This window comes from Vicugna pacos, chromosome 21 (genome assembly GCF_048564905.1).
Source record: "Vicugna pacos chromosome 21, VicPac4, whole genome shotgun sequence".
NCBI lineage: Eukaryota > Metazoa > Chordata > Mammalia > Artiodactyla > Camelidae > Vicugna > Vicugna pacos.
The window spans coordinates 16,800,488-16,828,271 of NC_133007.1; the positions used below are offsets into that span (position 1 = coordinate 16,800,488).

A 27,784-nucleotide genomic window follows, 5' to 3' on the forward strand; every position below is an offset into this window, starting at 1 on the left:
CCTCACCACGGGGTTCTGAGTACCTACTAGGTTTCAGGCACTGCGCTAGCTTCTAGTTTAATGCAATATGCCCCTTCCTTGCAATTACGCAGAAGTGAGGAGTTACGGTGCTTGTTTATGGAGAAGGAAACTGTAATTGTTAGGGCTGAGTGGCTTAAACAACAGAAATTTATTTTCCCACAGTTCTGGAGGCTGGAAGTCCGAGATCAAGGTGTGGGCAGGGTTGATTTCTTCTCAGAGTCTCTCTCCTTGGCTTGTAGACAGCCGTCTACTCTCTGTGTCTTCGCATGGTCTTTCCTCTGTGCGTGCCTGTGTCCTAATGGCATCTTCTTATAAGGCCACCAGTCATACTGGATTAGGGCCCATCCTAAGACTTCCTCTTAACTTGATTACCTCTTCGAAGACTCTGTCTTCACATACAGTCACAATCTGAGGTACTGGGGGTTAGGACTTCAGCATCTAAATTTTGAGGGGACACAATTCAGCCGATAACAGAAACAAAGGCTTGATGGTCATATGTGTTAATGAAAGATGAGAGAGCAAAAGAATGAACGGATTTGCAGCCCTTCAGTAGAAATAAAGCCACTTTCTGGGTGGAAACCTTAGCTTGGTTTATGGGGCAAGGGCAGAAAAAGATAAAGATGACTGCCATTTGGGTGAATGAAGACAAATCACGGAGGACCTCTACAGAGTACGCCGGGCCCTGGCAGTGCAGCCCGGACGGACCTCAGGCCTGCCCCGCAGCTTGTCTGTCCTGCGTATCCAGGCAACCCAGGGGCCCAAGGTAACAGTGAGCCAAGTTTCCTCCAACTGGCTTTAATTTTTTTTCTTTTAAAATGTATTCGTGTTTTTGAAATTACAAAGATTGTGTATTTGTTGTAAAAAGAGAAAATCCTGCAATTGCTCCTCTCATTAAGAGTAAAATCGACTGACCGAGGAGGTTCTAACTAATGCCCTCACCCTCTAAACTCATTTTCAAGTGCTCTCTCTCTTTCATGCCACCCTGGCCATACCCACCGCCTTGCTGTTCAGACACACCAGACCTGGGACCACCACAGGACCTTTGCACCTCCTGCTCCTTTGCCAGAAGTGTCCTTCTTCCCCATATCCTCATAGCTGTGGCCTTCTGACTACCTGAGAAAATGGGATTCATCTCTTCATCATTTTTATCTTTATTTACCTGACCAGTAGTGAGACTGAGTGTCTTTTTATGTTTATAAGCAATTCATTTTTCCTCCTCTGAGAATTGCCTACTTGTATGTTTTGCTGATTTTTTCTCTTGGGCCAGTTAGCTTTCATTTTTTAAAGTATTATTGATTCAATTATAAACCTGTAAAAGCTTTAGGAATGAAGCTTTTCATCCTAGAATTTTTTACAATGATGAAAAATTAGAAATAAATGGTCATTGATGGGGAATGACTACATAAATAGTGGAAGGATTATTATGCAGCCATTAAAAGGGATATTCAGTAAAACCATAACATGAAATATGAATATGTGAAATAACATAAAAATATAATGTTAAATTATAATGCTAACTAAAAATTTTATGTAGAATGATTAGAATTTATAAATAACCAATACCTTGGAGGACAGTCTGCCATCATGTCAATAGTGGCTGCATTTGAACCTGGTATTATGGGTGATTTTTATTTTTCCTACTTTCCTGCACTTTTATAATGAGTTGATTTACTTGAAAATAAAAAAGTGATTACAGAAAAAAAAATTTTAAACTATTGCCCAAACCATAACAAGTTTAATGGAAATAAAAATATAATAAGGGAAATATTTACTCATAGTCCTGTTACCTGTATGAAATCAAACAGCTCCTTTGCACCCCCATTCCCTTAGAATTTTTGTCTATGAATATATAATTTGTAGGTGGTTGCGACCAGCTGATTAGCTTTACAATGAAACATGAATATTTGAAATCCAGCACCGAGGAGGGAGTTGAGGATACTGGCAACCTAAAGTGAATAGCAATAAATTATATTATCCTAATAAATGATGGAGACTTGTTCTGCAAGTCAACGTGATTAAGGCATCTCCAGATGGGTCAGCCTTTATGGGCATTGGCCAGTGAGGGTCCTGGCCTCGCATTTGATAGCAGGCCAGTGATACCTGTTAACCCCCTAGCATTTTCAGCCCCCTGCCTCCTTAAAGGAAAAAGGCATTGGTAGAGTCAGGATATCATCTACAAATGTGGATCCTTTGAGAAAGAAGGTCTCCACAGCATGGTGAGGAACCCTTCTCCCCATCCCTGAAGACCAGTAAGTGGTCCAAGGGCAGTACCAAGTCTGGACCAAATGATATCTAGATTATGGATTCAGACACGCCTGGGTTCATCCCTGCCTCTAGACCTTAGGTGTTAATAAACCTCTCCGAGTCTCAGATTCCCCTGTTGTAAAGTCATAGTTGCTGTTAGGACGAAATGAGAAAACTCACACCTACTTCCTGGCATAAAGTAAATCTTCAACTGGAGGTTGTAACTATTAGCCTATGTGTCTAGTCTGTATCTTTCCCACTGCAGCGAAAGTTAGTTGCTCAATGAAAGTGAGCAACTCCCTTGAGCAGGAGGTCTGGGTGACTGGAGTGCTGTGGTGGATGGGCTGGGCATCACCCCCAGCTCAGGCACCCCCATCGCTGCTGCCACTGCCTTCCTGAAAACACATGACTTCCTGTTTTCTAAATTCTTAGCCTGCAACACCATCACCCATTTTGTCTGAGTCTGGGGGTGGGGCTGGGCAGCAGCAGGACCTGGGGCTCAAGGCTGGAGATACACAAGGTGGTCAGGGAGCTTGGAAGCTGTCCGCTCCTGCCTGAATCGTACGCTATTAGTATTGATACCATTAGCGCCTATGGACTGAGAGCTTACTAGGTACCCAGCCCATCCCATTCACCTCGCTCAGCCTGGAGGTAGCTATGATCATCCCATGTGCACACAGCTAATTAAGTAGCAGGGCCAGGTCTCGGACTCAAGATGTCTACCTTCAAAGGATTTAGTCTTGCTGTGATGCTAAACTGCTTCTTATTAAGAGAGAGACAAGCTGGACACGGGTGGGATTTTAAAGGCCCTATGAAAGTGGGAGAATCTGTGTTCTTTGTGCTTCTGGAGACAGAACTAGGACCAAAGTTGTTTTTTCAAAGCTCTGAAAATTAGCACTCTCCACCAGTAACTGACGGGTGGTGAGCTCTCTGTTACCCGAGGTATTCAAGCAGAGGCTTGAGGTATCAGAGAAGAAATTCCTACAAAAGACGGGAAGCTCTCTGGATGAGAGAAACCCCAGAGGCACCAGGATAATGTGGACAGACAAGGAACTCTGTATCAGACGAACCTTGAGAACTTTCTAGCTCTGTGACCTTTCTGAGCCTCAGTTTCTTCATCTGAATAGAATTGGCCGTAATTTTGCCCATATTAATTAGTTCTGAGGATTAAATCAGAAAATGCAAGGGCAGAGAGTTCCCTAAACCGTACACTGAGTGCAAACGTAAGTTACCGCGTTACCATTTTGTGAAGCCGGGAGTTCTCAGAATGTCCACACGTGATTGCGCTCCTGCTGCGTGCCAGGCAATGCGTGTGTGTGTGTATAATCCTCATACACCCTGAAGGGTGAGTCACTCCATCTTGAGCTGGGGACGCTAACCAGGTTCCATCCCCACCTTGGCATGAAGGGGTGGGAAGCCCAGGTCCATGCCTGCTGCCACTTGTACCTCCAGATCCTCTATTGTAGCAAAGAAGGTCACTTTAGACCTGTGGGCTCAGCACGTGCCACCAGGCCGGGCACTGCCCTGTATACTGTTGTTCCATTTCATCTGCATAACTGCCCTGGGAAGTCAGTCTTATTCAAACCCTTTTGCAGGTGGAGGAATTGAAGCTCAGAGTGTTTAAGAAAGCTGTCCAAAACCACAAAGCCAGTAAGCAGCAGATTCAGAATTTTAATCTTAGCCTTTCTGGCTCTAAGGCCTCTGTTCTTTCCTCTTCTCAAGTGGCATCGTCCGTGCTTAGGTGAGGAGGGGAAATAAACAAGTGAAACCAAAATGCATCATCTGTGATTTCCAGGGCTTGTTGGGGAGGGAGACACGATGTGAAAAGTTCACAAGCTGCCGTGACTAAGTGTCAAAAGCCGGCAAAGAGTAAGGGCTGTGAATTGAGAGCTGGGTGAAAGCTCTGCGTTCTGTACCCAAAGGTGAGGCACACCTAAGGCAGAGCGGTTAGACAAGTACCCGAAATCAGGAGACCAGTCGTCCCAGCTCGGCCTCTAACCCGCAGGTGTCCTCAGAGAAGTGACTTGATTCCACTGTTCTCAGGTTATCAGCCTGGGATTTGGACCCAGTAATAGCCCCCTTCCTACTTTCTGGGCTCTCATGAGAATAAAAGTTGATCAGGCACAGGAAATAACTTTAAAAGTAAAAATTGGGGTCCCAATGGGAGGGAATCCTTACTAGCGGGATGTGAGGGAGTTCAGCAGATGCCCTGCTCCTAAATAGGATTTGCTGGAGGGGGACATGGACACCAGGGTGTGCCTGCAGCTCGGGGCAATGGCAGGACCGGGTGGATTAAGTCCTGTTCCCCCTGTTTGCAGAAGCTCACAGCCTGCCCGGGAGGTAGACAAATAACACAGCTCAAACACAGCTCAAATACAGCTCGCCCAAAGAAGCCAGACCCTGTTGGGGTGGGTGCCTCCCCCAGGCTGACTTCTGGGGCCCCAGACTCTTCCTGTTAATGGTCAGTGCCATGAGACGTCCTAAACTCAGGGCTGTTGTGAAGATGACAAAAGAGTGTACAGAGATCGCCAGACTCACTCTCACTAATAAGACTCGGAACATTTTTAGATTCAACGAGCTGTATGGATAGCTACGCCGTGATCCATCTCTGGTTTCCCCTGGAGCCTCCTCTGGGCATGTCCTGGGGCTTGTTCCAGGTATCCTGCGTCAACCAAAAATACCGCAGGAGACGGCAAATAAGAAAAGAGTTTATTTGGGGTCTTAAGTATTCGGGAGACACAGATTTGAGTAACCTGAAATGAGTGTTCCGAGAGGAAGAGGAAGAGTCAGGGGGCTTGTAAAGACAAAAAGCCACCATGTCATTAAATGTTGCCTGGTGAGAACTGTGATGGACTCAGACATGAGTCAGAAGATACTCGTCCTTAAGGAATCACAAGTTGTCTTAGAGTCGATGGGTCCCAGAAGTGGGTAGACTGTCATGAGTTACTCTAGGGTAGGTATCTTGAGTTTCTGGATGACATCATCAGGTCAAAAGGTCAGATTTCATCCAGGCTGGGCCGTTCATAAGTCACAGTTTCTTAACGGCCTCCTGGCTCCATTTTAGAGAGCTCTCTTAGCCATTCTGCCACAATTTTGATTTCCCTTTCACACCTGCTACCCTGCGGGAAGGCTCCAGTTTATTGCACTTAAAGTAAAAAGCACAGAGTTGCCCTGGGAGCTTCAGATGGGAATTGGTGCCCGGGGGATGGGGAGCTGGCAGTGGGGGCTCACGATTTGCTGCCTGGGCACTGCAAACATCCATGCCACCCTGGGCTGCAGGATGGACTGTGCATCCAAGGGCCTGGGCTCTAGGAACAGTGCACTGAGCACTGAGGCTCTTTTCGGGGCTCAGCCACTCTCTGCCCTATGTGATGGGGCCCCTCCAGATGGATTAGGAGCCAATGCCCCCACCACTGGGACCAATGTACTGGGGAGAAAGGTCCTCTATCTGCTCAGCTTCTTCATCTTCACCAAGTGCATTGTGCAAGTTCCAAGGCCCCCAGTGATGTCCAACGCCGTCTCCTCTGTGACCTGGGGCAGCAGAAGGAGGTTTTCCCTCTGGATGAGGTCGAGCAGGCTTCCAACAAGGTGATGTGAAGGCTTCTCTTCTTGAAGAGAAGGAGAACGCCTCCGGGTGATGATGCAGTATGTGCCTGGGATGCTGGTCCACCCCCTGCTTTTCATCTCAGTGAGCTGTGTGGTCCAGTTTGGGGACTGGAGGCTAAGTACAGTGGTATGCTGAGCTATACTGGGGAGATTTCCAGGAGGAGGGGCTTCTGGGATTCTTTGTCAGGTTAATCCCTCACCTCCTGGGAGAGGTGGTTCTCTGGTGGGGCTGTAAGCTGTCGGACCACGTCATCAATGCCTAACTGGTGGATGACAGTGTGATGACATGGGGGCTAGGAAACACCTGGAATCCAGAGTCCCAGTTCAGCCAGGCCCTGGCCATTCAGAGCTGCACCCAGTTTGTGATGGGGACCACAGCGAGACTGCTGGCTGGTGATCTCCTGGTCGTGAACAACTGCGGGCTGCAGGCCAGGCTCCCCTTGGTCCCCAGGGTTCCAGTCCGCTGCTGGAAGCACCTGAGTGTGCAGGGCCAGTCCTCCCAGGCTCCAGGCTGCTTTTCCTCCAGGGACTATTGGGGTTGTACTTTGGCCTGAAGTAATTAGAATCACCTATAGAACTGCTCTGTCTCAGCCTGGCCACCTTGAGTGAGGCCTGATCTGGGAGCACCTGTGAGACAATTCCAACCCAGCAGCACCAGGTGTGCTCCAGCCCAGCCGGGCTTCGGTTCCATACCTGCCATGTGTCTGTCCTGCTGTGCTGGTCCAGGGGGCTTGGGGCTGTGTCCTGTGGATTGGGTCACCTGTTGGACCTGGGTAAATTGGAGTGGGGTTGGCAAATTGGGGTAGAATCCCCTTAATTCTCAGTTTTGCTGAGCTGCCTGGTGCCAGGGGACCAAAGAGCAGCTCCTGGAGACCTAGGTTGGATGGGAAAAGGCTCACAGCGTCAGATCCCACCCCCAGCTCTCACCCTGCAGCTCAGCTGGGAACACCACGTTCCTGCTTTGTAAACAGGGCGAGATCCCCTTTCCTGAGGCCACCATCATGTTCAGGCCTGGGCTGGGAGGCTATTGCTAAGTTCTGTCTTTGTTTTCCTCAGCACTACTTTTCTGATACACAGGCAGCACCCCCTGAATGGGAAATCACGTGACTGCTCAGACCGCAGCCCCTCATCAAATGCTGGCTGGTTTCATGGTGACACCTCACGTGCAGGGTCTGGTTACCTGTGCAGCTGGGAGCACCCAGAAGCTAGGCAGATCAGTGTCCCTAGTCCTAACAGGCTTAAAATTCCCTGATATGATTTGACCCTTTCTCCCTCAAATACATGCATGGGTGATGATTTGGGACAAAAAATCACGGTGACAACAATAGCTGACCTATGGAGCACTTATTACATGCTTGGTCCTGAACCCCATAATAATTATCTTAATTAAGCCTCACCACCACCTAATGAGACAGGGAATATTATTATCCCACTTTACAGATGAGGAAACTGAGGCTTAGACAAGTTCAATAACACACCATTCAGAAGTGCACAAAAATTACAGTGCAGATGAGAGACTGAGGCTTTAATTTCGTTCTTTGTCTCTGTTTGGCAGCGAAATGTATACTTGTTGTAGGGTGTGGCTGTGCTGCTATGGAAGGCTGTGCACGAGTGAAACTCAACCCTGCCGGGCACCAGCCCATGCTCATGCCCAGACCCCACCCTGGACCAATTAAATGAGAACTTGGGGGGTTGGGGGTGATTCTAATATGCAGCCAGGATCCAGGGTCTGTGTGAGAACCCTCAATCAGTATCTGGGTACTTGTTCAAACACTGGGGTTCTCCTGGTGCTGTGGATCTGGGGTGGGGGACAGGAGGCGCATGAGATAAAACCGCTTCTCCAGGTGGATAGGAAAACAGCCACCATATAACCCCATCAAATGCCTGTCTTTTAAATTGAATGCAGAAACAAGATGCACAAGTGGCTCAGGGAAAGAGGCGAACAGGTGTCTTCCTTGTGGGTGGAGAGGACAAGGAAGAAGCTGGACTCCTGGGAGTGTCTATGATTTGTACCTTTGAGCTGGCATCTTGGAAAGCTGTCTGCTGTTCAAGGGAAGCCCCTCCACCCTGGGCCTGGCCTCTTAAGCTAAGCCATAAGCCCCATGAAGGCAGGAACTCGGAAGACCCTACCGAAATGTTAGACATCATTGTCCTTATGAAGGAAACTTACAGAAACACCCACGAATACGTTCTCTTACTTGATTCTCACCACACCCTTAAGGTAGATAAGATTATCCACCATTTAACAGATGGAGAAACTGAGGCCCAGACTGGTGAAGTGACTTGTCCAAGACCACACAGCTGCCTAGTGGCAGGGGAAGGGCTAAACCCACCTGACACCCAGTCCAGGGCTCTTTCTATTTCAACATTCTCTGACATCAAGCAGAAGTCCAATAAATATTTACTTAATCACGTAATTGAATTAGGTCCTGGGTCCCTCCAAGGAACTTTCTGGACTATCACTGCCTTCCTCAGGCCCATACCTCCCAGCACAGACACAGCTGGACTAGGGAGAGAGAGGGTCCCTACGCTGGGAAGTGCGTAGCGATAAATAGCCTCTCCTCGACCAAACCACATACAGCATACTTGTCACTGGTCATAAAATCATGCTGCTCAAGAAAGAAAGAAAGAAAGAAAGAAAGAAAGAAAGAAAGAAAGAAAGAAAGAAAGAAAGAAAGGAAGGAAGGAAAACTTGCCCCTATTACTTATCTCTGGGGAGGCTCTCAATCCCCGCCACCCTCGCCACGCTGGCTCTGCACAACACCAAGAAATATTTCTTCTTATTTGTTCTAAATTTACTGTCCAGCAATTTTTCTGTTCTCATTTTATGTGACAGGCAACTGAGCGATTTTCTCCCAACCCTTTTTCTGAATCTCAACCACCCCCATAAATCGCTGCTGACACCTCCTCTCCAGTCCTAAAAGAAAAAAAAAAAATCACCCCAGCTTTGGTGGCCTTTGCTGGGCGGCTGGCTTGTCTCCTAGAGACGTTCAGACTCCCACCTTCGGTCAGTGGGGGCTTCTGGCGCTCCCTCAGGGCCAGAGGGCAGGCCAACCTTGGGTGGGGGGGGCCCTGGCATCATCCCTGAAAGTTCCCTCTGTTTAGTGAATGTCTCCCCCGTGCTCTGTGCTCTGATGGTGGTGTGGAGGACGAGCCATAAATGAAGGTGCAGCCATTGTAATCCAGTGCTGACAGCCTGGATGGAGCAGGATCTGGTCACCCAACACAGGCTGTCTGTACAGTGCAATTTGGGAGACAAGCTCTGGCACCTCCATCAGCACAATGCATTCTCACTAGGGGCTGTGGCAGTGACGGGAGGAGTCCCATTCCAGCAGCTGTTGAGTGGAGCGGGTGGTGCTAGCAACCGCAGGCCAGGAAGAGGAACCAGCCAGAGGGAGGGCAGGAGGGTGGAGCCCGAGGAGCCGGGCCGTGTGGGGAGAAGGCATGGTAGGGACTGGATCTGAACTGCTAGGTCAGGGCTGGACTTTGCTCAGAAAGACTGAGAGGCTGATGGTGTCTGAGCAGGGACTGGGAATTTTACAGAGATCATTGCCTGGGGCCAGCAGGAGTCCTGAGTTAGGGAGAGAGCCAAAGGTTTGAGGACAGAGGGATTGGCGGGGCGGGACTCTGGGGCAGCCTTGACTAACCCGCTCCCAGGCGTGCAGGAGAAGCCAAAACGCTGCTCCTGCAGGAGAATGGGCAGGGCTGGGCCCAGGGGAGGAGGGGAAAGGGAGGGGAGACACGCTGCGGGGGGCAGTCCTGGGCTGCCTCCCACTTGCTGTGCGTGCTCCTGGCTAAAGCTGAGGTTCTCCGTGCCTCCGCGTCCGTGTGGTGCTGTTGCGAGGATCTGACAAGTTGTTACATCAAAGCAGTGTCTGCTACGGAGTGAACACTAAAGAAATGTGGCAGTTTTCACCCCGGTCAAGAGAAGAGGCAGCTGACTTCGGATAAATAACTCGCTCCAAGTCACATAGCTAGTAAGGATAAGGCAGCGTTCAAGTGCACGCAATCCATTCTCTTAGCCCCGACGTAGGCCTGCAGGCGGCCACCAGAGGGCGCCCCGGCCTCGGGAGAGGAGGCGGCCGCGGGACCTCTGCTCCTATCAATACCAGGCAGGGCTGGAGTGAGCCGTGTACTATGCCCCGTTTTACAGCTTGGATTTCCGCACACTTGCCTGGTAGAAAGAACAGTCTAGACTAAAATCTGTCTCCTCACTCACAGTGCAGTAAGATTTCAAATAAAAATGTTTTTATTTATTGTACCCCCTTCCTCAACCAGATTGCATTCCAATGCCAGTGCCCAATTAAATATGCATACTATAGTTTGACAAAGGCTATTATGGCAGTAGGGATTAGGGGCTCCTTGACAATGTGGGGTGGAACAGCCTAAACAGAGGGGACCTCTGAGCAGCACTTTGTAGGCTGCATCAGATGGTTGTATTACAGGGAGAGACTACATAGAGCGGACAGAAGCAAACAGTCTGCAAGAGCAAGGTGTGTCCTGGGAATGACAAGTGTGGGCGAGGGGAGCAGAGAGGGAGGGATGAGGCTGAGGACTTGGAACTAGGACTGGTGAGCAGGGAGATTGCCAGGTTCAAGAGTGGAGGGGGGACCACCAAAGCACCTCATCTCATGAGACCCCTCAGGGCCCAGGGGAGGGAAGCCCAGCACCAGATCCCACTGCTCAGTGCCTGACACCGAGGAAGCAGGGAGTCAGGAAGGAAGAGTTAACCCAGGTTCTCACAGTCCTAATTAAGTTGAAATTAAGAGGTTGAAATTATCTCTTTTGACCTTCAGTCCCGTTCTCCGCCTGTGGGTAAGCCTCGGGGAGCCACAGACCCTAATCCCCGTGGTGGTACCACTCATCCAGAGGTGGGCATCTTACAGAGGCGTCCAGAGTGTGTGGTTCAGATGGTGCTCACACCCAGCTGGGCTCCCACGCCCTAAATAGCAGTCCTGTGGGCAGCGACAGTTTCCCCTTCCCATCTGGTTTCTGCCTCGCTCCTGTCTTCCAGAGCTCGTGGCCCCACCAGGTGCCATGTTGGGGCACTAGGTTGTTAGGGCAGGCTAGGTTTTCCCAGGGGTTGGTCCCAGTGGGTAGAAGCGTGGTTGTGGTCAGAGGGGTATGAAGAATGGATCCAGTCCCCTGTCATGATTTCCTTGACCGGTCATGGCCCCCTCGGGGTTGTGGGGACATGTTGTGCCACCTGGGCCACCTGGTTGACCAATCTCATCTCCTGACACAGCGGCACAGAGCTTCGGCCTGCTCGATCCCAAACTCTGCTACCTGTTGGATGGGATCCTCTTCATCTATGGCGTCGTTATCACTGCTCTGTTCCTGAGAGCGAAGGTGGGTACCACTGGGCTCTGGGGGGAAGGCGTGGGCTCCCCAACTCAGTGGGTGTTCAGAGGGGACTTGGTCTTGGAAAGCCTCAAGCTTGGGTGGTACCTGAGACTTGGTGTCCACGGGCAAAGCAGGGACCAGCCAAGTGTGCACACTGGGTGGGCTGCGGAAGTGGGGGGTGGTATCCGGCTGAGCTGGACAGAGTGGGAAGGCAAGCCTGGTGCTGGTGCCTTAGTGAGGAGCCAGCGGATCAAAGCATCCCAGGGCAGGGGCTCTGCCAGCAAGAGAGGGGGTTATGCTTCAGGCAGTGAAGAACAGGGAGGTGGGGACCTTGGTCCCTTTCCAGAGTCTGCTGTCCAATTGCTGACCCAGGCTCTCCCAGCCTTTCTCTAGAAACCTCCGCTTCCTCATCAGTACATGGGAGGGTTGGCCCAGAGCCTGGGTTTTCACCTGGTGCCCCTGCGGGCCCTGGATTTCTTGGAGGGGCTGGGGCTGCGGGTGGCCATGGCCTGGGCAGAGGGTGGAAGGACTTCTGGGACAGGAAACTCAAGTCGTTATCACTTCCCGTGCCTCAATCCATTTCTCCTTTTGATTTTGGACTTTGGCAAAAAGATTTTGTTATAAAGAACAGAGCCTTACTGATTTTCTTAAGTCTGAACGACGTTGTTCTAGGTGATCTCTCAGGTGGCTCCCAATGCTCTGAATCGCTAAGCCCCTGGAGTTCACCTGAGGCGGCATGAACTGAAAATCGAGCGAGGCGATGTGCCTGGGCCAGGTCCTCGGGACACTAAGCTGGCGCGACCCAGCGCCGCACGGAAAGCACCCTGCGGCGGGGGCGAGATAGGAGGTGGGACCTTGCGCAGCCACCGTCGTGCCCCGAGCCCCGGAGGGCGGGGCCTGGAGAACTTCCCGGAACCCGGGGGCGCGGTCCGCGAGCCCGGTGCTGCTGGCGCTTCTGCGCACGCGCGAGGCCGCGGGCGGGGGGAGAAGAAAGCGCAGCGGGTGCTGGGGGCCGACGCCGTGTCTGCCCTTGACCCCTGGGAGGAGAAAGAACAGTTGAGATCAGAAAAGGGGGCCCCCACAGCACCGCCCCCGCAGGGGCCCGGCCGCGGCAGGCAGGGCGCGCGCCGTTGGCCGTCGAGGAGCGGGGCGAGGCTGCGTGCGCGGGGCGTAACGCGCTCTCTCCCCACTTCTCCATCCAGTTCAGCGGGAGCGCGGACGTCGCCGCCTACCAGCAGGGCCAGAACCAGCTCTACAACGTAAGTCTGCCTCTCCCGTGGAGCCCCGCCGAGAGCAAGTGCAGCCCGCAGCTGGGGCGTGGGGAAGACGGCGGCCAGGGGCTCGGTCTACGTCTGGTCCACGGCTGCCAGCCCTGCAAGTCGTCTTACCTCCCTGGGGCTCAGTTTCCTAACCAGTAAAACGGGGATAGTCAAGGTGCCTGCCTCGTGGGGTTACTGCGAGGATGCCACCACTAGCGATTTGATGCCCGGAAGGCGCCTACTTGGTGTAGTGCCTGCTCCGCGGTTCATAGGCCAGAAGAGATGGGGGTGGAGAAGGAATGTCTAAAATCTTCCCTGCGGTAGGGAAGCGATTTCACGCTCCCTGTGCAATGGGACTTTAGTCGAACCGATGATCACCGCTTTCCCCTGTCCCCCGCAAGGTAACGCATGTTCTTTGAGATGTTCTTGGAGATGATGGTTCCCCATGAATCTCCCAGCCCCTGCTCTTTCCTTTGTGAGCCACCACCCAGAGGGGTCTCCCAGTCCCGCCAGCCCCATCCTCCTGAGCCTCTCTTTCTGGTCTCTGATACTTTTCTCTCTGTTTTAGGAGCTCAATCTGGGACGAAGAGAGGAGTATGCTGTTTTGGATAAGAGAGGGGGCCTGGACCCTGAAATGGGAGGGAAACCGGTAGGGCCTTAACTGTCTCTGCACGTGTGTGTGATGAGAGGGTGTGAGTGTGTGTAAGGGCTCAGCCGGGCAGTGAGGAGAGGACTCCTGGGCACTCTGCCACACTCTGCCACTACCTTCCACCGTAATGTGAGAGGCCTGGGCATGAGGACGGGGGAGGCCCTGTTTCCCGCTGCCCTTCAGGAAGGGGACAGGCTGACGGCAGAGCCCACAGAGGGTGTGGGGCCACGGGGCATGGGGAGGGTGCTGCAGCTCTCCTGGCCTGGATTCCTGTTTCTCCACCTCTAACTTCTCCCCCTTGTCTCTCCCAGCAGAGGAGGAAGAATCCCCAGGACATCGTGTACAATGTGAGTAGAGGAGGTGTCACATTCTCCCTGGAAAAGTTGGCTGGTAGGGCTGGAGGAGGGCCTTGGATGAAGACTTTGCTCCCTACTCGGTGGTCTTTGCCTGGCTTGGCCGTCACTTCCCTGGGCCAGATAATGCCTCCCCTGCTTGCCGCCTGCAGCGGCTGCTTGTCGGAAGGCCCCTTGGCTTGCCTTCCCTCCCTGCTGTTGGAGTTCCCTTGATAAGCCCGGTGGGGACCCCCTTGGGGGACAGCGACATCAGGCTGGGGAAGCCCCCTCTGAGGGCTCCTGTTCCTCAGGGCTGGAGTTATCCCCTGAGTGTCGCCTCTCATTGGAAAGTCAGCCTCACCATCCTGGGTGTTGATCTGGGGCTGCCACAAAAGGGACTGTTGTAGGCGGTGACCTGCTGTAAGGAGAGCTACCCTGCTTTCCGTCCTGCAGTTGGCTGACCCACCGCTCATGGTGCTGGCTGTGTAAAGACACAACTAACTCAAATAGATGATTCTGGAGCTCCCAGTGAGCCCTTGCATTGTCCAACATGCGTGTCCTTTAGCTAGGACTCCACATCTTATCTTTTTGAACCTAACCTGAGTTTTTCAGCTCCATGCAAAGGGCTGGCAGCTCAGAGAATGTTCCAGTGGGCTGAGGAGGAGGAGGATGGAGTTGGACCTGGTTGTTGGCAAAGATGTTTGTGTGAATAAGGCCTGGAGCCTTGATTGTGGAAGCCTTCCCCGCAACTCCTGACCAACTTGGGAATCCAGAAGTTTCCTCTTGTAGGAGAGCCCACAGTTTTCTGCGTTAATTGGTAAAACCAGTGTCTCGCACCCACTTCTCTAGGAGCTGCGAAAAGACAAGATGGCGGAGGCCTACAGCGAGATCGGGATGAAAAGCGAGGTGAGCGTTGCTCTTTCTTAATTCCCAAGAATTGGGTGGTGTAGGAGTTGCTCCAGAGAAGTTTCCAGATGCCCTGCCACAGGCCTCTAGTCCCACCCCTTCCTCTGATTACCTGCAAAAGCCCGTGTGGTGGCTGGCAGAGGCAGAGTTAGTCCAGCTCTTGCCCACTGGCTAGTATGTAAGGTACTAAGGAAGGGCTGATGCCCTTTAAGGAGTGAAAACCTAGTTAGATTCTAAGATGCCTGTGCTTTGCAAAAACAGGTCAAATCTGTCACCATTAATAACAGTCATTATCATGTGCACTTGGAATGGCAGGGCTCGTTGTTCATAAATGACTGAGAATTTCCAAAAAGCGAGAACAGAGCATTGAACCCCTCTAAATTTGACCCCTGTGTCACTGCATTGGTGACATGCCTGTGAAGCTGGCCTGGTCAATGCTTTACCAGATAGATGGTCTCCTGTAATTCCCACAACAACCCAGTGAGAAAGGTGCCCTGCCAGGCACAGGAGGTGCGGTAACTTACCCAAGGCCACGCAGCCGGTGAACAGGGAAGCCAGGATGGGGGTGGGCTCTACGTCTGAGCTTGTCCCCACGGCGTAGGTGCTGTTCCCAGGGAGCGTTGATGACTAGCCGAGAATTTTGAGAGCATCAGGGAAGCTCGTTTAATTCCAAGCGGTGGGCCACGTGGGCAACTCCCATGTGGACCAGATCCAAGAATCTGATGCCTGGGAGGATCTGAGTTGGGCAGAGCAAGCCTGGGCCTGGTCAGAACCAGGCCTCACCTTACTCTGCAGAGGCCAAGGTCTGACCAGTGGCCCGAGGACCCTTCTCTCCCAGGGGGCAGGGGTGCTGGCTGGGGGGCAGTCATCTCTGCCTCTCTGGCGCCCCTCAAGTAGGGCCCTTGGGCAGGAAGGCTATTGCTGACAGCCTGACTGTATGGTTTTTTCTTTTTGCTTTTAATTGAAGTATAGTCAGTTTACAATGTAGTGTTAGTCTCTGGTGTACAGCATAGTGATTCACTTATGTGTATATATAGTCCTTTCCATATTATTTTTCATTATAGGTTATTATAACATACTGAATGTAGTTCCCTGTGCTGTACAGTAGGACCTTGCTGTTTATCTATTTTTTATATAGTAGTTAGTATTTGCAAATCCCGAACTCCCAGTTTATCCCTCCCCACCCCCTTTCCCCCTGATAACCGTAAGACTGTTTCCTATGTGAATCTGTTTCTGTTTTGTAAATAAGTTCATTTAGGTCATTCTTTTAGATTTCATATGTAAGTGATATTATATGGTATTTTTCTTTTTCTGGTTTACTTCACTTAATGTGATGATCTCCAGGTCCATCCACGTGGCTGCAAATGGCATTATTTTATTCTTTTCTGTGGCTGAGTAGTACTGACTCTCTGGCTTTCTAACCCTTTCCTTGTCTCACTCCTGCAGAACCAGCGGCGAAGAGGCAAGGGGCAGGACGGCCTTTACCAGGTAAGGGCTGGTGGCAGTGCCTCTGGCCTGCGCTGCTGCCCTTCTTCCCAGGGTGGCACCGTGTAACCAGGGCCGAGGTCAGGCTCCCTGGTTTTGCTTGTTGGTGGCGCCAGCTCCTGTCAGCAGCTGGGCTGGGCAAGCCCGAGACACGCATTCAGGCCCGGGGTAACTCCTCTGTCAGTCAGTCCCTGGGGCAGGGTTGGGATTCAACCATTCAAGCACTTGGCTCCGACCTGGAGGCCTGGAGGCCTGGAGGCCGTGGGAGCGCTGCCCCGTCACACCAGGGGCAGCTGCCTGGAGGCTGGGTGGTCTTGTAGCAGAGGATGCCCCACGAGCCACTTCCTGCCACTTTCTCTGCAGCTCTGGGCCCTTGCAGAAGCCTTGCTCTGCCTCGCATCCTCACCCCTCACAGGATGGGAGGATGGGTGAGAAGATTGAGGGAAAACAAATCAAGAAAAATAGCTGTAGCCAGGTACCTAGCTTATGCAGATCAGTGTGAATAATTATGCAAACTAAGCGCAACCAACCTACTTCTCTAAAATGTAATCCCCGGTGGGTTCTCTGGGTTCTCACTTCGCTGTTCATGCCTCCCCAAGGCTGTTCACAGCTCGCTCGACTGACTCTAAAATCTCGGGCTGCCTGGCTTGCCTGAGTTCAGGGTGATGTCAAAACGGCCCCCAGAATTTTTCTGTGTGGCTGCTGTTGATCTGTCTTCTCGACCAGAGAGGGAGACGGTCCAGTGAGGTTGGACCAGCCTGCCTGTTCCCCTGCAAAGAAGTGGAAGGAGGCTCAGGAGGGCTGAGGCCAACGAGCCACTCTGTGCCCGTGATACGTCCCGGCTTCCTGGAGGCCCATGCCTCAGGGACAGCCGATTCTCTGGAGCAGGACTGCCCCCTGCCCCCTGGCTCCAGCTCAGTGTTCCAGCTGGGGCGCTCTCCTTCCTCTGTGGTCTGACAGGAAGTTCTGTTGGGCGTTGCACTTGACAAGGTGGGAGAAGATGAGAATTTAGCTGGAAAGGAATTGCACCAGGGCCATTCCCAGCGGGACACAGAGCCCATCTCTGCTCCAGCCACATAGGCCAAGGCCCCCGCCTGTGGCTTGTGGGGATGGTTCGTAGGCCCTCAGGCTGGCTGGGAGGTCACAGGCCAGGCTGCACAAGACACCTGCTGGCCTCCAGGTAGGCTCGTGCCCACGTGGGGCTCCTGACCCACTCTTCTTTTCTGATTTGCTTTCCCTAGGGGCTCAGTGCGGCCACCAAAGACACCTATGATGCTCTCCACATGCAGACCCTGCACCCTCGCTAACGGCTCAGGCTAGACCTGCAGACGCCCGGATTGTTCAAGCTACAGGATAAAGCATTTACAACCCAGTTCACTCATAACTTCTCCACCGAAGTATTCCTCTTTATGAATGGGAGGCTTCAAGTTGTAACATTTAGTCATACCCAATCCCAAACTGTCACACAGAATTTCATCCCTGGACACCAGGAGGGAGGGAGTCCGCCAGGCCCTGTCTTGGAGGAGGCCACTATGAGCACAGCGTGTTCTGGGGTCTGGTTTCCTGGAGACCATGGGCAGGCCCCGCTCCCGGTGGCTCTGGGCTCTTACCTGGAAGACGGGTTCCCTCCTTCTCATACCCAGTCCAGCTAGGCTGTGTTTTGTAAAGTCCCCAGAGTAACCCCAGATGTCAGCGAATGTCCTAATGGTCTGTATCGCTCTCTCAGTATTTGAGTGGCTTCGCTCCTGCTGTAAATTTGGCTTCTGTTGTCAGCCAGGGTAACTGATGGTTGGGCCAGGGAGGCTGTAGTGCCTTCCTGTGGAGGGTGAAGGGTCAGGGCAGAGGGGAAGGTGGGCCTGTGTAGCAGCCGGAGGTGACTGAAGTGGGGAGGCAGTGGGGGGGGGGTGAGGGATGGGAGCAGAAGAGCAAGAGGCCTTGGGGTGGGGCGGGAAGGGGCCCTCCTGCAAGCAAGCATACATTCCCCCCTGGAGGACTTGTGTGCAGGCCCTGTGGGGACCGAAACAAGCCCATTCTTGCCCTCCGGGAGCCCACATTCTCCCAGGGAAGCCAGCTACGGGGAGACATGTGAAAGAACACAGCGGTGTCATCAGCGTATGAACACAGCCGGGGGCACGAGAAAAGCAAGACCACATTCTTTCCAGACACTTGCTCAACTCACCGAGTGAAAGACAAACCTGTCAAGGGAAAGGCCTCGAAGGAAGACTCGGTACCACTCAGACCTAGAAGGATCCCCAAAGACAGTGGCAGGGCGGGGAAAACCTCAGCTGACTTCCTGGGACAGTGCTGTGTAACAGAAGGGCACGTGGCCATGGATGGAGAACCCTCTCTGCCTGGCTCGGTTTTAATTTATACGTGTTTGCTAGCGCCTTACTCTTCTGCGTAATAAATGCTTCAGTGAAAATGCCACTTTGCCGCCAGGTTCATTTCAGCTGTCAAGCCTGTAATGCTAACTTAGTCGTCAGGAAATCAGCCTGCTGCCCCTGCAGTGGGTACAAAACTGCTGAATTTTGGGAGAAGGAGATGGTTCCTTGGAACTTGTAGATGAGTAAGATGCACCCCCTGGCCCAGAATGCTGCTGCATCTAGCAGGGTGCTGTGCCTGGGGCGATGGAGCATGTCAGGGTGGGCCAGGCCTTATGCGGAGCCGGGAGAAGGTGATGGGGAGGGAGCCCTGGAGGGCAGGGCTCCCAGCATCAAGCTAGCTTGCAGCTTGCAGGAAAATGAGCCCGAGACAGGCCAGCTGAGCATTTGGAGGTCAGGAAGAGGCAGCATCGTAGGCAGAGGGTGTCTGAGAGTTATGAACAGACACCAGTGCCACCACGCAAAGCCTTAGTCCATAGGATTTGGGGAGGGATGGAGGACAACAAGATCTTTTAGGTCAGGTTCTCTCACAAAAAGTAGCCATGTCCCCAGCAGTATTTTCTCTGACTGCGGGGGCTGTTTTTAACGCCCCAACTCATCAAGCCACCAGTTAATATTGGGTAAAGGCTTTGAAATCCAAGGCCTCAGCTGTTAAAAGCATCTGAGCATTTGGGATTTCAACAGGAGCGATGTGCATCTCTGCCAGGTGTGCACACGACAGCCCATGAAGAGAAGGCATTGGATTCGCATACTGGCCTCACAGGGGAATTCAATTCCACTCATTCAACCAATGTTGGTCTAGCACCTGTCTGGTGTCCAGGACTTTGCAAGCTACCAGGGAGGGTGGAGAAGTGTCATCACAGAGTTAGGGACTTAGGATCCTGTCATGGGATTTCATCCACCTCATCTAGAAGAACTCAGCATCACACTGCAGTGTCATGACACACACGGGACTGGTAGGTGGGAGCAGAGGCGGGCAGGGATGAGTAGCTGCCGCTGAAGGGGTGCAGACAGGGCCCAGCCAGGGGTCGGAGAAGCTGCGGAAGGCTTGATGGAAGAAACAGAGCTCTGAGGGGGACAGAGTGGCCGAAGACTGTGAGCCCTCCTTTAATATCACCTGGTCATGGAGCAAAGAAGTGGAAAATTCCACTATGTTGTTTCAGCTGTCTTTCCACGGACTGACGTTCATTAAGACAAGTGACCGCCTCCTTTGGGGTGCTACTTCTTTATCTTATATTCACCGGGGTTTTTAAAGACTGAAGTTGGCTTCCCCTCTCAGTCGAAGTGGGTTAAGCCTCAACCTGAGACCGACTTTCAAGGTGCAGGCTGTGTGACCTATATAGCTGGCCTGAAAATAAGAGAGCTTGACCCAATTCTGTCAATATTTTGACTCAAGAGGCAAGGAGGAAGGCGGGCTGTAAGCCATGGTTGCGGGAGCTCGCCCCAGGGGTTGGGGGATGCGGGCCGGAGGGCGCACTGCAGTCTGAGCCAGACCAGCACAGAGACAGTGGTGGGGAGCGGACGTGCTGGCAGAACGAAGCCCCGGATCAGGGTGAGAGTGGCCCTAGTCTTTGGAGAGAGAAAAGGCAGCAGTAAGAGAGAATTCACACCCTTCACATGCCCTCATAGGCACTTTGGCCTGGTGGGTACCACTGAAGTGGGGTAGGAACAACGTTTTAAAAGGGATTTTGCTTTCTGAGGTCATTCTCATGCTTGTGAGCACACCGTCGTCTCTACAGAACAGAGGATTCCTGTTAAAGCCTGAAATTGTTTTAAGGAAATTACTTCACAGGGGAGAGGATGTAGCTCAGTGGTGAGGTGCATGCTTAGTACGCATGTGGTCCAGGGTTCAATGCCCACCACCTCCATCAAAGTAAATTAGTAAATGAAAAAACCTAATTACCCCTCCCCCAAACAAACAAAAAGATTAAAAAGGAAAGTAACTTTACACACTTAAAAGCAAGCTATAAATTCGAGACAGGGTGGAATGGGAAAGAGGGAGGCGTTCTTTGACATAGGACTAGGGGAGGAAAAGGCCCAGTATCCGTCTTCCCACTGGGGGCCCCTGACACGGCAGTGACCGCATCTTGAGAGCCAGCCCGTGCTCTCTCTCAGCCTCCTAGTTCAAGGAAAACGCGCAGAGTCAGTTCACACACACTAGTTAAACAGGATGCCTCCCAGAGCTCTTCAGCAAGCTGAAGTTTTCTCTCTGTGGGAAATTCACTTTAAGATGCAAATTTTCCTTTTCATGTCATTTCAAATCAACGAATTGCATGAAGACACTAAATGGTGACTATGACAAGCTAGAGGGAGCTACATTGTGTACCCTCAGACAGGAGAACCAGAGGATAAGTTTGGGGTGAGCTTCCTTCAGAGTGTAACGGAGCAGGACCCCAGAGGGCCTTCCCAGGACAGACCTCTCTCCCATATTCTCTGCTGCAGTTTGTCTCCGAAGGACCCAGATAACAGTATCTCATGCATATTTCCTGAGTTTTCCTGCCGCTAAAAACCACTACCAAGTGGAAGACATTAACTCCTTGATGACCATGAGCACTTAGCCCCCAGACCTTCTGGTGCCTAAGGACTGATCACCATCAACCAATCAGGGAATTGTGCACAGCTGATCACGTACCCTGGGCTGCCCCTCCCTCAGCTGGCCTTTAAAAATGCTCGGCTGAAACCTTCCGGGGATTTTAGGGTTTTTTTGGGGGGGGAGGGCACGTGTCACTCATTCTCCTTGCTCAGCCCAGCAATAACCTTTCCTTGCTCCAAACTCCAATGTTTTGGGTTTGGCCTCACTGAGTGTCAGGCACATGAACTGGCATTTGGTATCAATTTTTGCAAAGCCAGCTTAGGAGTCTATGCCCGTGGCGGGTCGCCCCTGCCCAGGGGCAGCCACTTTCCTGGGTCCCAGCAGCTGCCGGAGCTCACTTGGCTCCAGGGAACTGGGCGGGACTCTCCGCAACAGGTGGCCGTCCCCGTCCGAGGCTGTTTGGAACCAAGCAAGTCTGGAGCAGCGGTCCACTTTCAGTGTCGCCTGGGGGTGAGTCACCGCAGCTTGCTCAGGCTGGGAATTCTCTCCACTCCATCTGGGCGCATTCCTTTATGAGAATGAGCTCCAGGCTCATTGCGAGCCACTCTGGGTCCGTTCTTTTTTGAGATCTGGGCCCAATCTGTTTGGAGGCCTCCGTCTGGGGGTGGAAGTGGGGTTTTGAGACTACACCTCCTCTGATTGTCTGTCTGTGCGACCGCAGCTTGTTTGTTGTTTGTGTTTTTGTGTGACTCGTTTCGGGATGAGCCACTCCGGCTTGCGCAGGGTGGGAAAATTCTACCTGCTCCACCTGGGCTCATTCCCTTCCAGGAAATGAGCTGTTCTGGGCTCACTGGGAGCCACTCTGGGTCCATTCTCTTTTGGGAGCCAGGCTACTCTGGAAGCCTCCATTTGGGAGTAGAAGTGGGATTTGGGGGCCACACATGTCTGATGTTTTGTCTGTGGGACCAAGCTTGTTGTGTGATACACATACAGGTGTGTGTGTGTATCAGTACTTGCATGGCCCTTTGTGACATCTTTGGTGAGTAACGGGGCTCCAGTGTGATGACACCAGGATATCCTTCCCTATTGCATTGGCTTTGCTTGAGGCAGAGCATTGTTTGGAATTTCCTCTTTCTAGCATTGGTCATTCATTCAGCTTCATCTCTGATGGGCACTGGTTGGGGTTCCCTCCTTCTAGACTGATGAGGCATTGGCTGGGAATCCCCCTTTTGGGAACCAGGGACCTGTGATCCTGAGGGACCGTTTTGAATTGTTCTTGGCTTGATATTTGATAACATCAGCCATGAGTAATTAAATATGGATGTCAGAGCTCCGTTCTCTTATATATATATAGGACTCTTCTAGGGTATATTGTGCAAACCTGGGAGATCTTCAGCTACATACCCATAAATGAAAGAAAATGGTATTTTTTTATTGTAACACTGTGGGCTCAGTACTCGCGGAGATTTGGAGAACAATGAATCCTGATGGCTCTGCTATTATATCAAAATGGGCCTTTTGCAATTGCTTCAGCCCTTATCTTGGTGGAGGGGGTGTGTCTGTGAGTGTCAGCACCTGAGTCCAAATCCTGTTCTCTCCTCCTGGTTTTGCTGAAAGTGAGGCATGTGAATATGAGTGAATGATATTGTTGACTGGGGGAAAAAACCCACACAACCTAAAATTGAGAATTATGCTGTATTTCATGGACTTTCTGAGGACTTCAAACCTGGGAGGCAGTCTCTCATCTCTAAGGGATTGGTCTGATGAGGTAAAGGAGGAGCCAGGATATATAGGAGTTTTCGCAACAAAGACCAGCTAATCACAACATCAAAAGATTACTGTTAATTAAAGAAAACCTGATAGCTCAAGTTAAAGAATTGAGCACTCTTCTATTTATGGGAAGATGCAAGAGACTGGGCTCATTGAAATCATTGCTTTAATATTCACCTTACCATCTAGGGTCAGTATCCTGGGCTTCCCATCCCGAGTGCCCTCTGGGTGCACTGTTGGGGGTGGTGCAGTGGCTGAGGGCTTGGCAGCAGGCAGCCCAGGCTGTCTCCATCCTGAATTTCTTCAGGGTTCACAGTATAGGTATAAGTTAGTATAAAGGAGGCTAGATAGAATGAATGTTGGGTTCATGTGATCTGGGAAATATTTACTATTAAATTGATATCTGATATTAAAGCTAGCTTGAACTCATTGGTATAATCAACAAAGACATTGTCTTTTATTGTACCTAGGTTTACTGAAAGGTCAATAAATTCATATTGTTTCTGTTGCAGTTTGTTGGCAGAAAGAAAAAATTAATTTAATATGATGAAATTCTTGTGGGTGAATTGGATGCAGATGAGATTGAAGCTTTTGAGTGAACTTTTTAGAAATGATTGTGTTTTTAAAGCGTCTGCTTGGAGGTGATTCTCCAGGTGTTTGGTGGCTTGGAATTTTGGAATTGTGCCAAACAGGGTTAGGTGATGAAAGTTTATTGAATAGTTGAATGGCTAGGTCATTTCCAAACATAATAAGATACTGAAACATTCCCTGGAGGTTGGGATTTTGGGGAACTGGGGACCAGGAAATTTGGATGTGTAGTTGTTTTGTTGGTGGTGACTAGGTTCTTTCCCCATCGCAGAAAGAAGTCAGAGACAAGATGCAGAGGTTAAGAAAGTAATTCAGAGAGAAGACGCATTGGTTAAGAAAGTAAGGTGGGGACTTATTAAGGGATGGACAATACACTCTCAAGGGGAGAGCTGGCAGGCTCAGGTGAGCAGCTGCCCTGAGTTTCTTTGGCAAGTTGGTTACACAGAGTGTAAAAATAAATGGGCGGAATATTCATTGGGGAGGGAAGGGTTTGGGGTCCTATTCCCTGATTTCCATCCCAACCCCACCTTCCCAAAGGGAGGAGGGATTTTTGTCCTTATTTAGTCTGGATTAGAAGTGTCATGGTGTCGGTGCATGATGGGTACTTCTAATCTGCAAGGCTAATTTTATTGTAATGAGGGTATAATGAGAAAAAAGTATCATGTGGACACTGGAGATTCAGCCCAGAAGTTCTTTTCTTTCTCGGCCCAGGGACCCCTGTTGTTTTCATGTTGTAGGGTTTCCATCATTTGGCCCCATGTCCCTCCTTTTTGCCCAATTCCTGCCATTTGGCCTGAGTCCCCCTTTCTCTGCTCACGTCTCACTATCTGCCTGCCTTAACAGTTGAAGCTACTTGAAGTAATGGGGGAACTGTTTCAGTGTACAGCGGCAAAGTCAGGTGTGTGTTTTGGGTGGAGGAAGGTATAGGGAATAGAATTGCATTTTGTTGGAAGAGAAAGTGACTTGGTCCTGAAGCTGGTTGTTTTTGAAAGGGGGAAAAAATAAGGGACAAACTAACATGGATATAGAAAGTTGTGGAAAATTAGAAAAAGTTGTGGAAAATTAGAAAGGAGTTCTGTGCATGGTCAGCTGAGATTAGATTAAATTTAGGTAAATAGATTGTTATTCAAAGTAGGCTGGTGCAGGGCTAGATTTGGTTCCTCTCTGTTAGGAGAATGCTTGCTTAGAATGCTTCTGATAACAGATAGTGTGGAACTTTTTGATATTTTTGACAAACTTCTTATCAGTTTCTATTTAAAGTTCTTTTGACTTCGGTTGACTTTGCAATGCTTCAGAGCCCCCCTGAGGCATCTCAGAGAAACATACTGAACGAGGATTGATTGGTGTGTTGAATTGCACAGGAAGCATTGTCAAATGAGTGATAAGCCTTTTCAGATTATGTGGTATGGATAAATATTGTTGATGTGGACATTTGAGAGACTGTGTGGGGTTTTTGAAGTTTGGATAGGTCCTGGTATAATAGTTAACGGTTCTGGCTGTTGTCTTGGAATGTTGTGTGTTACAGGAAAATGATTAAGCTTCTTTGTTAAAAACACTGAATCAGATCTTTTTACCTTGCCTTTTTGGGTCTTTTCTCATTCAGACAGTTAAGTGGATGCTTTGCAGAATTGCTTCATCTTCAAGAAAATTCATAAAAAGGACTCTTTTTTTGGCCAAATACAGGCTTCTTATAAATCATACTACTGAACTGGGTAAGATATTTAAGAAGTCTAATGAAAACTGTTAGTAAAAGGGATTGATTGCATAGGATTGAGTGAACTGATGAATATGGTTATAATTTTTTGGTTGTTTGAAGTATCACTGGCTTTTAATCTGTTTTCTCATTGAACTGTTTACCAAATGTTTGTCTCCCTATCAATATTGCCCCCAGTGTTTAGGATAGAAAGAGAATTCTCTAATGGAGTTGTCACAGAGTATAATAATGCTTGCTTTAAGTTTATTGCTAAAAGCGCATGTACAAAGCTTGCATAACAATTGAGTATAAACGATAAAATGTACAGCCTGTAAAGTGTTTCCCCATTAACACACCTCCGAGCCTGTTCACCATATCTGATTAGTTTCCCCCCAATGCGGATAACTAGGCAGATATAAAGGAGGCCCAGCACCGAGGGACATGGCCTAAACCTGGGGGCAGGAGCTGCTACCCCAGCATCGAGGGAAAGATATTTTGATCATCAATACTTTCTATTAAAAGACTTGTAATCAAAAGGGGAAATGATGGGAGAATCTGCACATTACTGAGCTGTGGGGAAGTCATTTTGGCTTATGCATGGTTTGACTTAAACTTTACTGACCAAAGCAGCCTGTTTTATGGCCTTTTGGACATGCATTGTACACCTGCTTTGGCTTTGAGGAGGGGAATGAATTTGAAAGTCAAAGTGGAGCAGCTGGGTTGACATCCAAGGTAAACCCAGGTGGCCATTGTGGATGTGATTTCAGACACGTTTCTGTATTGTCGAGGACGCTTGTTTTCTGAGCTGTCACACTTGGGATGCCACCAGCCATCCTCAAAGCAGTGTCTGCTGGCAGATGGCAGCTGCAACCTTGTAACCTCAAGGTCTCCTCTTGTAATTATTAAATTAAATTTTAGGTACTAAAACTGCTTTAGATCAGATGTTAGCAGAAAAAAAGGAGACGTGTGTGGTGGCCAATAGCTCTTGTTATATATATGTTAAAATATCAAAGGTTAAAACCTACTCAGATAAATGGAGACAACTGGCTATCTGGTTACAAGTCTCCCCGCAAAGTGCCAGGTCCAGACTGATTTTTAGTCTTGGGCTCCTGAATTCCTTATGGAATGAGCTCTTAATGATACAAGACTCAGATCTAGGACTTGGAATTCGGGAATATTTCCAGTTTGGTGTCCATTCCCCAAATTGAGGTAGCACTTTGCCCCATTTCGGCGGAAAGTACCAGAATGGTTGTCACTCTGTTCCCTGAAAGATCTGGGGAGGGATGAAACAGGATTGAAGATTGAAACAGTTTTTCTGCCAAGTTTCTGATTAACCTCTCTCTCCAAAGTAGCATTCCCTTTCTTGTCCACACCTGTTCTCAAGACTGAGGCGTAGCAAAGAAAGGGGGGAATTATAATTGGCCAGGACCCTGTGGGGCCTTCCTGGAACAGACCCCTCCCCCATATCCTCTACTGTAGATCCTCCCTGAAGCACCCAGATAGTAGTATCTCATGCATATTTACTGAGTTTTTCTGCCACTAAAACCCACCACCAAATAGAAGAAATTAACTCCTTGGTAATCATGAGCATGTGGCCCCCAGACCTTCTGGTGCCTAAGGATTGATCACCATCAACCAGTTAGAACCGTGCACAGCTGATCACATACCCTGGGCAGCCCCTCCCTCTGCTGACCTTTAAAAATGCTCAGCTGAAACCCGGCGGGGAGTTTGGCGTTTTTTGGGCACAAGCCACTCATTCTCCTTGCTCAGCCCAGCAATAAATCTTTCCCTGCTCCGAACTCCGACGTTTCGGTATTTTTGGGCCTCTGTGAGTCGGGCACACAAACTTGTGTTCAGGAACAAGAGGACCTCAGAGAATGAGTGTTCAGGACCTGGCAGGAGATGCTAGAGGGAGACGGGGGTTTAAACAATACATTTGGAAAAGGCAAGTTCAATACCAGTTCTGCAGTGAAATGCACAGTGAGGGGGGCGCTTTGAAGAGTTCTCTCACAGGATCAGTCAGGGGCCCGAGTGTTTGATCAGGTGTGAAGGGCACCCCGCCACTCAATGCAGGGCCCCAGGAAGCCACTAGGGCCTGGGGAAGGCGCAATGTGATGGTCACAGGGCTCCAAGGAGCACAGCGGGAAGTGTACAGGAGCCGGGGCGGAGGTGGTGGAGAACCAATGGCTTACTGCGACCCTGGGACTCCTGAGAGCACCTGCGGGAAAAAATAAATTGGCAGGCTGAGGTGAGTAGTCTGTGTGGGAATGTGTTGTGTGAAGCATTCCGAATATCAACACAACTTCAGAGAAACTCAAACAATGTGAAAACACTTGGAAAATGGTTTAATGATGTTTTACAACAGAAATGAACTGTACAGTTACAGTAAGTTTAATATATATAAAAAATTACAGCAGACAAATGCATCTACACAAAAATCTACCATTTCATTCTGATTCACTGTCGCCTACACAACCTCTCCCAAGCGGACAGCCCCCCACAGGTGGCCCCAGGAAGGGGAATCATAGAAAGGGCACTTTTAAAGAGACAGCACCGCTCATATTCCCCACCACCTCCTCAGGCCTCGGGAGGTACCAGCTCATTCCCCCAAGTGTAAAAGTTGCTTGTGTTTCGTCTTCAAAACCAAACCAAGAGAACGTGTGTTTCTCAGGGGCCCGGATAACGAGGCCCCACACTCCAAGTTATCAGCTGCTTCTTATAAAAGATTCCTATCAGAGGGGAAATGGCTAACCAGGTGCTCTGGGACAGTGAGGCTATACAATAGCCACCCAGATTGCAAAGTCATCTAAGGAGAAATGTAAGGACTCCCAATAAACTACTTAGAAATTGTCACTGCCTCTTTAAAGCTGCTGGACAATTTTGGAAAGAATCATTTACACCACATCTTAAGTTTCCACAAAAGAGAACTCAAACTCACATTTTAAAGTACATAACACAAAAAGTTTTGAGAGGC

At 50.3% G+C, this 27,784-nt stretch overlaps 1 protein-coding gene and 1 pseudogene across 3 annotated transcripts in view; both read left to right on the top strand.

Moving 5' to 3' along the window:
* Positions 1–18,272, top strand: part of CD247 (CD247 molecule) — a 79,840-nt gene extending 61,568 nt beyond the window's left edge. For 2 of the 3 annotated variants that reach the window (XM_015245110.3, XM_072946198.1), the window contains exons 2-8: positions 11,117–11,220; positions 12,417–12,473; positions 13,042–13,122; positions 13,434–13,469; positions 14,304–14,360; positions 15,807–15,848; positions 17,087–18,272. In XM_015245110.3, coding sequence (XP_015100596.1) covers positions 11,117–11,220; positions 12,417–12,473; positions 13,042–13,122; positions 13,434–13,469; positions 14,304–14,360; positions 15,807–15,848; positions 17,087–17,152 — 443 coding nt within the window. In that variant the 3' untranslated portion in view covers positions 17,153–18,272. The remainder of the gene's footprint in view (positions 1–11,116; positions 11,221–12,416; positions 12,474–13,041; positions 13,123–13,433; positions 13,470–14,303; positions 14,361–15,806; positions 15,849–17,086) is intronic. The other variant, XM_015245111.3, reaches the window with a different exon arrangement.
* LOC116284828 (mitochondrial carrier homolog 1-like) lies at positions 5,546–6,425 on the top strand (annotated as a pseudogene).
* Positions 18,273–27,784: the final 9,512 nt, after the last annotated feature.